The 8,560-nt window shown below is 39.8% G+C and overlaps 2 protein-coding genes across 4 annotated transcripts; both read left to right on the plus strand.

The window, feature by feature from the left end:
* The first annotated feature begins 26 nt into the window (after positions 1-26).
* On the plus strand, positions 27-5,485 carry nmnat1 (nicotinamide nucleotide adenylyltransferase 1). 3 transcript variants are annotated; one of them, XM_005732901.1, is made up of 5 exons: positions 27-90; positions 506-634; positions 1,461-1,644; positions 2,327-2,433; positions 4,579-5,485. In XM_005732901.1, the coding sequence occupies exons 2-5, from the start codon at positions 520-522 to the stop codon at positions 4,977-4,979; spliced, it is 807 nt and encodes a 268-aa protein (XP_005732958.1). In that variant the 5' UTR covers positions 27-90; positions 506-519; the 3' UTR covers positions 4,980-5,485. The 3 variants fall into 3 exon arrangements, with proteins under 3 accessions (XP_005732958.1, XP_005732956.1, XP_005732957.1); XM_005732899.2 differs by having other exon boundaries at positions 28-104; XM_005732900.2 differs by having other exon boundaries at positions 59-126.
* Positions 5,486-7,222: 1,737 nt separating this feature from the next.
* Positions 7,223-8,149, plus strand: rbp7a (retinol binding protein 7a, cellular). The gene is made up of 4 exons (XM_005732898.1): positions 7,223-7,358; positions 7,479-7,657; positions 7,798-7,899; positions 8,030-8,149. Exons 1-4 carry the CDS (start codon positions 7,286-7,288, stop codon positions 8,099-8,101), a joined length of 426 nt encoding a protein of 141 aa, XP_005732955.1. The 5' UTR covers positions 7,223-7,285; the 3' UTR covers positions 8,102-8,149.
* Positions 8,150-8,560: the final 411 nt, after the last annotated feature.

An 8,560-nucleotide genomic window follows, 5' to 3' on the forward strand; every position in this document is an offset into this window, starting at 1 on the left:
GCGGGTGCGGCTCACCGCTTCCTTGTCGATTGTGTCCAATCGGATTAGTGGATCTTACAGCGTAGTCCGTGACGTCAAAGAAGGAAGCAGGTGAAAGACAAATGGTATCTGTAGCTGTTTGTCTTGGTACTACAATGACTACATTATTTGACATTATATTAAAAACGCATAATTTGCTTTTAAGTTAAGCACCGAGTTCATGTTTTTGTCTGTTTAAGAATCTTGGACGTAAAAGGAGGCTCGCGCTGTGTGCTCAATAGATAAGCTAAAGTTAGCTACTTGTTATAGTCGAATGCTAACGTTTAACATAGATAAAGCGTCGAACTTTAGTTTTCTTTACGTTTGTAGTTCCACTTAATGAAGCTCACAGACTGTATTTAAACGAGGTTAAACTACTCTCTTGATACAAATATACTGTTTCCGCCCCCCACAAAGCGATTCTCGACATGTGATCAGCCAAGTCTTAATCAGTCTTCGTTTCTTCTCCTTGTTTGTGCAAACCCAGCTCCAGTATGAGCCATGGAGGGTCACAGTATAACCAAAGTGGTCCTGCTGGCCTGCGGGTCCTTCAACCCCATCACCAACATGCACATGAGGATGTTTGAACTGGCTCGAGATCACCTGGAAGACACAGGTTGAGTTACATGAAAATTGGATCTTTTAGTGTGATGCATCTCCACCTTTATCATCCATTCATTTTTTTTTTTTTTTAAATGAATGGATGATAGGTGCAAATGTGTGCATGAAGGGTTCTCTGTTTCTATATGTTACCCCTGCAACAGATTTGCAATGTACCCTGCAATCCTGAAATGGATAAATTGGAAGAAGATGGATAGATGTGCAAAAATTAAGTGAAAGGGGTAGCTTTGTCTTAAAAAGGGATTGTGAATTAGTACATTGGAGAGACAAGTGTTTTGGATAAAATTGTTATACCAAAAGCCCAGATACAAAATAGTTCAAGAAGGAATTATGCTTTTGTAAATTGATTAATATGACAGTACAGAAAAGCTGGCAGTGTTTTAATATTGCATTATTATATTATTAATAGACACTATTAGGTTGTGCCTCATACTTGATTTGGGAGTTTTATGCCAGATCCTCTTCCTGACCCAACCCCATTGGGACCCCTCCAGCTGGAATGACTTTGCATTTCACCACATATTTTGATTTGGCAGACCTGGGATCAAACCAGGGATCTTTTGTTTGTTAGGCTAATGTGTAAACCACAACACTATCGAGCTAGAACCAATTATTTATTCAGTAAATGCTGATTTCTTTGATTCTGTCTTTGTTTCGGCTGTGGCTGCCTGGATTCTATTCTGCTCAGTTTCCCGTGTGTCATTTCCCTTGTGCTCTCTTCCAACTTTCTTCTCTACTGTTCTGTCCAATAAAGTCTAATAATTCAAATATAATATTTTACCTGACCAGTACTTAAACACATGTCTTCTTTTGTGCGTAAGGTCAGTATAAGGTGGTGAGAGGAATCATCTCTCCAGTGGGTGATGCATATAAGAAAAAGGGCTTGATTGAAGCCTGCCACCGTCTGGAGATGACTCGATTGGCTACCGAAAGCTCAGACTGGGTTATGGTGGATTCCTGGGAGAGTTTGCAGCCAGAGTGGGTGGAAACGGCTAAAGTAGTTCGGTGAGTTGACATTTCTTGCGTCTGAGTGCTTTTGCTTTGCTTTAGATTTGATATGTGTGTGTGTGTGTGTGTTCTAGATAAATTAATTCTTAAAGTAACAAAATCCATTATAGAGGTTTGATTTAAACCTTAGGGATTAAAATTAAACTTGTGCAGGCTTAATTAGATATTAGATAGTTAACATCATTATGCCTCACATAAATGAAATCATTATTTAGAATCTTTGTTTTCCTGTGGCAGCAGGAAAAGGAAGAAATGCAAGGCAGGAAATGTGAGAGCCTTCACTGGTATGATACTTGATACATGTTATGATTTGCCGAATACTTCCCAGAACTTTGCAGGTGCAGTTCAAACAAGATAGAATCAGACAAAGTCAATCAAAATTCCTTAATTGTTTAAGTTGAAGGCTGAAATTATTAAATGCTGATGGTGAAAAGAATCTGAAATAAAACTGCAGCCTCACAGACTTGAAGAAAAAAACCCATAAAAGGCACAAAAACAGTTTAATAATGAGATCAAATGCATTTAGCATAACAAGAATTGGACTTTGGAGCACTATTTTGCTGACTGACAACTACCAATAGTAGCCTTTTTCCACTTTATAGCAAACTGTAAATAAAGTATACACTCAGCGTGGTTTTTACTTGATAAAAATCTTTGATTCCAATTTGTAAATTTACAGGCATCACTATGAGGAGCTTCTTGCAGCAGAGCAGAACATCGATGATGTGGACACGATCAAGTATGCAAAAAAGAGGCGCATAGAAGAGAATCATCACAAAGACAGAGGTATGTCATGCCATACATTTACCTCCCTGTCATTGTCTGTAACTTTTCTTGTCCATCAAACGAGCCATGCAACAAACGTAGTTGTCAGGATTTTCCTGTTTGCAGCTTAACTGACAAGAGAATGGGTTTAGGGTGTGGATACACAGGTGTGGTGTTAACAGCACGAGCTGAGCCTCTGGGGCATGGAAGGGAAAAATATGCATTATGGAAGCACTTGAATTTTTGCTGAAGGTGCATTGTAAAAGCTGGCAGGTTGAAGTGCATACTATGCTTTGCATTTAAGTTCTACTAGCATTGCTTAACCCTGTAAAGCTTGAACCATGAAGTGTAATTGCCAGAATATTCTGACAAAAAAATGTATTAAATATAAATTTTATCAGTTTGCATATATGAGTTATATGTGAGCTACAGTTGGCATTTTTGTGCAATGTATTACTTAAATACTTACTGTCCAATTTATTCAGGAAAAAAAATGGAAAACAGAAGATGCAGAGGTCACAAAATCTCATGTATCAAATACGTTACACTTGGCGTTACAGGGTTAAGATGTCAGCAGTTCAGTTTAAAACCAGTGCAGCAGAACTGAATATCTTCTTCTTTATTCTATGAATCACCCTCTTTCCTCATCAAAATTTCAACCCTGCAATGATCTGCAGTCCAACGTGACCACTGACAATTTATTAGGACATTTGGGTGTGTTCTTATTCGCAGCTAATGTAGGCAAGTTCCAGTAAGCGCACTTCTTTGTTATTCCACACCTTCAAACTCAACTGATGTAGAAGCTGAAATAAATAGAATTTGATTTCATGTGTGTCAATTCAGGCAGTTCCTGCGACAGTCACATATGCACTGTTCTGCCCCATGACAGATAGTGAATACACTAATGGTCCAAACTTTAAGAAGACCCCAATTCTTCCATTCTTTAAATTGAAATCCAAGCAGCTCAAGTCCAATGAATAGCTTAAAATAGTGTAATGTTACCTAAAACTAAAAAAAATACATATTTCAGAAATATACAACGGCCTTTTTTAGAGAACAGGAAATGGATTAAGAACTTAAACCTGTTCTGCAGCAAAGGAGGTTAATCAAGCTTTGACAGTTGGTCCTACCAACCTACTTTTGTACACCATTGAACAAGAAAAAACATGTTGAGTGTGACATCAACTTTTAAATATGAGGAGGAAGCGTGATGGTCTCGGGATGTTGGTGACATGTACAGATTTAGAGGCACCTTGAACCAATATGGTTCTGCATTGCCATGCAGTACCCTCTGGTATGCACCTAGTTGGTCAGGGGTTCATCCTACACCAAGATAAAAACCCAAAACATAAGTCCAAGCTGTGCCGGAACTACAGTAGGAAAAAGAAACAAGAATGGAATGGCCAGCACACTCTCCATCCTAAAAGTGCCATGCATTTATGGGAACTTCTGCAACACAGCTGGGAAAAACTTCCATCCATCCATTTTCTTCTCCTTATCCATGGCACGGTCGTGGGCACAGTAGCCTAAGCAAGGATGCCCAGACCTCCCTCTCTCCAGCCGCCACCTCCAGCTTATCCCGAGGAACACAGAGGCATTTCTAGGCCTCTGTGTCTCCAGCAGGTCCTGGGTCTGCCCCTGGGCCTCATTCTGGAGTTGGCCAGTAGGCATCCTTGCCAGATGCTTGAACCACCTCAACTGACTTCTTTCGATGTGGAGGAGTAGTGACTCTACTCTGAGCCATTCTCAGGTGGCTGAGCTCATTTTCGCCGCTTGTATCCGCGATCTCATTCTTTCAGTCACTACCCAGAGCTCGCGACCATAGTAGAGGACAGGGACGTCTGTTGACTGGTAAACAGAGAGCTTCACTTTCATGCGGCTGAACGGATGGATAGATGGCATTGTAGAGATAATGCCATGAGTGTTTTTAGCTGTTCTCTCTGCCAAAGGTGACTACTTTGATGAAACGTTTAGATTACATTTTGATTTATAAATGGATTCCATGGTTGTTCTATGCTTTAATCTCAACGAGACATTAAACTGCTTGAATTTCAATAAAAAACTGGAAGAATTGGGGTGTTCTAAAATTTTTGACCTGAAGCATATGCACAGTGTGGATTAGTTGACTCTTGGGTTGTGCTGACAGACTTGTTTCTCTGTGCTCAGATGACCTTCAGCTGATGTTGCTGTGCGGGGCTGACGTCCTCGAGTCTTTTGGGATTCCCAACATGTGGAAGCAGGAGGATATCGCAGAGATCGTGGGCCACCACGGTTTGGTTTGCATCACCCGCAGCAACAGCGATCCACACAAGTTCATCCACCAGTCAGACTTGCTGTGGAAGTATCGCAAGAACATCCATATCGTCCGCGAATGGGTGACTAACGACATCTCAGCCACTCATGTGCGGCGGTCGCTGCGGCGCGGCCAGAGCGTCAGATACCTTCTGCCAGACAGCGTCATTCACTACATCAAAGAGCACGGCCTGTACAGCTCTGAGAGCGAGCAGAAAAACGCAGATGTGGTTCTAGCGCCCCTCCAGAGGTACACGGGCGCTTCCTCAAGTTGAGGAAATTTGACTGTGAATTTAAAACAAAACACAAATTCACATAATTCAAGCTTCCGACAGTGCCTGCACTGAACAGGGGTCTTTTCTAAGAATGGGTGTGTTTCAGGTTGTTGAGTGAAGTGATTTAGTAACAGTTTCACTTTGCCAGAACTTTTTGTTTGCGTGTGTGGGAAAAATACACAAGATCACAAAATAACTGAGCAGCAGATCATATAGATGAACGGTCACATAAATGTGTTTCCAGCCAATCAAAGGATTTACATTCAACTGTGAAATGGTGAGCCGATGATGTTTTTTATTAGATGAAATATGGTGCATAGAGAATTAATTGAATCACACTTGTTTTACCAGTTATCCTTTCCATGTCTGGCTTCAGCGCACTCCTGTTAGTCAACATGTTTTTGTACCTAGAGCTGTATTTTTCCATGCTTTAAATACCCACTTCTGCAGATCTGATGATAAAGACGTGATATGTGATATTCTAGAAATAAACAGCACTTTGTTTACCACCTTGTGAGCCATTCATTGTTGCTTTTATCGCACAGATAAGAATCCTTAGAAAGTCCTAGCTTTGCTTTCATGATGAAAATGCTTATCTCGCAGGATTATCCTTACTTTTAGATTTCCAGTGAAATAACGAAACTTCAGCCAAATGAAGAGATGTGATTATAGTAATGGGGTTTAAAACTAGAATATAACAGAGAACATCATCATTAGTATCAGAATTGATCATTATTAGTAGTAGTATTTTAATAATAATAATAATTTTATTATGATTCGTTTTGAAAAACATTATTATTTCTACCAATTTACTCTGAGTATGTTTTAGCTAGCATCCCAAACTCCTCTGTGTTTTATTTAAGCAGTTAATACGTCTGCATTGTCTTTACGCACATTTCGAGCGTTGGCAGGGAAAAAACCCTGACGTGGTTTTCCCATGTCACAAGACACCCCGTCAGAAGAAGCAACAACAACACCCGAGTATTTGGATAAGTGCCCTGTGTTTCATTTATTTATTTTTTCCACACTTGACTTACATCAATCCTTTTCACACTGCATGCCAGATAATGCAAGAGTGTCACTATGTTCCTCATTGCACATAAAGGTGTGCCATTTTTACGTAAGCCCTGTTTGTAAGAAACAGAAGCTGTTTGATTCTGTTTATGTCTAGACTGGAATATTGAAATCCCTCTCCCTATAAAACTATTATATAAATATAAAACCTTCAATGAGATGAGCATGATTTTTTTTTTTCTCTGGGAATATGTAGATTGTTGAAACTCAGAGAGAGTCCAGTGCCACAGCAAATTCACACATAGTACAAAAACATTACAAAAAAAGATAAAGTGCCAGATAATGTATGCCTACCAGCTATTACACTACGAGATAAATACATATAATCACAATTTAAGATTTCTCTAACTGTGCAGTAAAAAGTATAGTGTGCAAATCGGTCAATATAACATTTACAGTCGTGAAAAATCAAGATTTCAACAGGACTGTGCAGCCCTTATTCCATGATTATTACCTATTATTATTATTATTATTATTATTATTATTATTATTACCTATATATATATTAGCTTGTAGAACCACCTTTAGAAACAATAACTTGGAAGTTACAACTTTCTGTTTGATTTTTCAGTCAAACAGAAAGTGACATGGTTGTGGAGGAACTTTGGTCCACTCTTCTATGGCTGTGCTGCCTTTTTCTATCTAGAGAGAAGAGGCTTTGTCCCGGTGATGATTCCAACGATTCCAGCTGCTCCTTGCTGCTGCTTACCTTCTTAATTCCTATCAAAGCAATTAGGGTGGACTTAGTTTGTGTACTTAGTCATGTAAAATCTCTTTTCACATGGCTGTATTTACTGCAGTTATATAACAGAAATAGAGTGACTGCTTTGCCATCATTGTACAAGTGATTAATTCTGAGTAACTTTTTGTTTTATTAAAAGAAAAGGATAAAAGCCTTTCGGTCCATCATTCAAATCCAAACACTGCTTCTGGATAACATGCACCATTAGGATTTGAATGCCATAAAGGCGTGATGCCTGGGGCAAATTTTCACAGCCATGTTTAAACTGAACTGTTGCACCAGTCTGACACGTCTGGCCTCTTCTTTACTCTGGAACAAATCAGTTCACCTCTCTCATCCTCAGGTGACAGGACACACCTGCCTCTGAGTCTCCCGATCTCATATAAACAGCATTTGCCTCAGCCTCCTCTCACCAGTCTGCACCTGACCAGCTCAGGATCACCTTGCACTTACACGCTTCCCAAAAGAAGGAAAAGTCAAGTCCGTCAGCATGCCTGCCAGCCTGAGTGGCAAATGGGAGATGATCAGCAATGTCAACTTTGACAACTACATGATTGCGCTGGGTAAGTCCGCGTGTTGTTTCCCTCCAGAGTATGTGCATTCACATCATTCAAAATGCACTTCTGTAGAAAAACACGGCAGCGGGGCTATTTATCATTCAACCTCTTTTTCCACTTTTCCAGGCATAAGCGCTTCCTTACGAAAAATTGCTGCAAAACTTACCTTAAAGAAAAAAATTGAGCGGCAGGAGGACCAGTTCATCGTCAAAACCACGAGCACTTTCCGAAACTACACGGTCACCTTCAAAGTGGGCCAGGAATTTAACGAGTTTACAAAGGGACTAGACAACAGACACCTGAAGGTGAATGGGAATGGCTAAAGTGTATCATAAATATCATAATTGGAAGGGTTTGTTTCATAGATAATTGATGTACTTTGAATATTATGCATGTTGAAAAACAAGTCGTGATTCACGCTTTTGCTTCTCTGTTACCTGTGCAGTCACTCGTGAGATGGGAGGGGAACAAACTAATATGTGAACAGACTGGAGAGAAGAAGAACAGGGGATGGGCTCACTGGATTGAAGATGACAAGCTTCATCTGGTAAGACTGTGAATTTGGACATTCTACATAATACACAGAATTTAAAAACTATGTATTATTGAACTCATTTTAATCTGTTATATTTAAATAAAATGTAATTATTAAAACTTTTCTGACCTTTTCTCCTTAGGAGCTGTTCTGTGAAGGACAAGTCTGCAAGCAGGTTTATAAGAACGTTTCAAAGACGAGAGAAGAAGAATGAAGAGTTGGAGGAGGATCTTGAGGTGGTCCAGAATTAGAAGGCTTTATGTAGTAGTAGTAGATCCATCAGTGTAAAACCCTGACTGTGAAACCCACCCCGAGAGTTGTGACTGGTGTCTTCCCCGTTGCTTATATACTCGGTTCAGGTGGAAACGTCTGTACTCTCAGGGTATGCATTTACACCACTAGATGGTATCGCTGCAATACTTTTGTCAGATGCTGGTCTGTCTGGTCCAGCAACCTGTCGGTGCGTGCCTCTATCCCAAACCGTCAATAATGTTTATAGCACCATTCAGCTGGCTGAAAAAATGTATTTTTTGTTAAATATTTAGAGCTATGAGAAAAAGGAGACACTGCTTGTGCTCTCCGTCGTGCATTTTGTTCAATGTTTCTGTAAATTTCTCATTCATGCAAGAACATTTATAACCAGTGTAACTGAAAGTTATTCATAGGATGTTTG

The sequence above is a fragment of the Pundamilia nyererei genome, unplaced genomic scaffold (assembly GCF_000239375.1).
Source record: "Pundamilia nyererei isolate P.nyererei 1_Seehausen unplaced genomic scaffold, PunNye1.0 scaffold00049, whole genome shotgun sequence".
In the NCBI taxonomy this organism is placed as follows: domain Eukaryota; kingdom Metazoa; phylum Chordata; class Actinopteri; order Cichliformes; family Cichlidae; genus Pundamilia; species Pundamilia nyererei.

Bases quoted from the DNA above. Each gene is read 5' to 3' on its own strand.
- nmnat1 (XM_005732901.1), top strand. From the start codon at position 520: ATGGAGGGTCACAGTATAACCAAAGTGGTCCTGCTGGCCTGCGGGTCC. The intron at 635-1,460 runs GTTGAGTTACAT...TTTGTGCGTAAG, and splicing joins AGATCACCTGGAAGACACAG to GTCAGTATAAGGTGGTGAGA. The intron at 2,434-4,578 runs GTATGTCATGCC...CTCTGTGCTCAG, and splicing joins GAATCATCACAAAGACAGAG to ATGACCTTCAGCTGATGTTG.
- rbp7a (XM_005732898.1), top strand. From the start codon at position 7,286: ATGCCTGCCAGCCTGAGTGGCAAATGGGAGATGATCAGCAATGTCAAC. The intron at 7,658-7,797 runs GTGAATGGGAAT...TTACCTGTGCAG, and splicing joins TAGACAACAGACACCTGAAG to TCACTCGTGAGATGGGAGGG. The intron at 7,900-8,029 runs GTAAGACTGTGA...TTTTCTCCTTAG, and splicing joins AAGATGACAAGCTTCATCTG to GAGCTGTTCTGTGAAGGACA.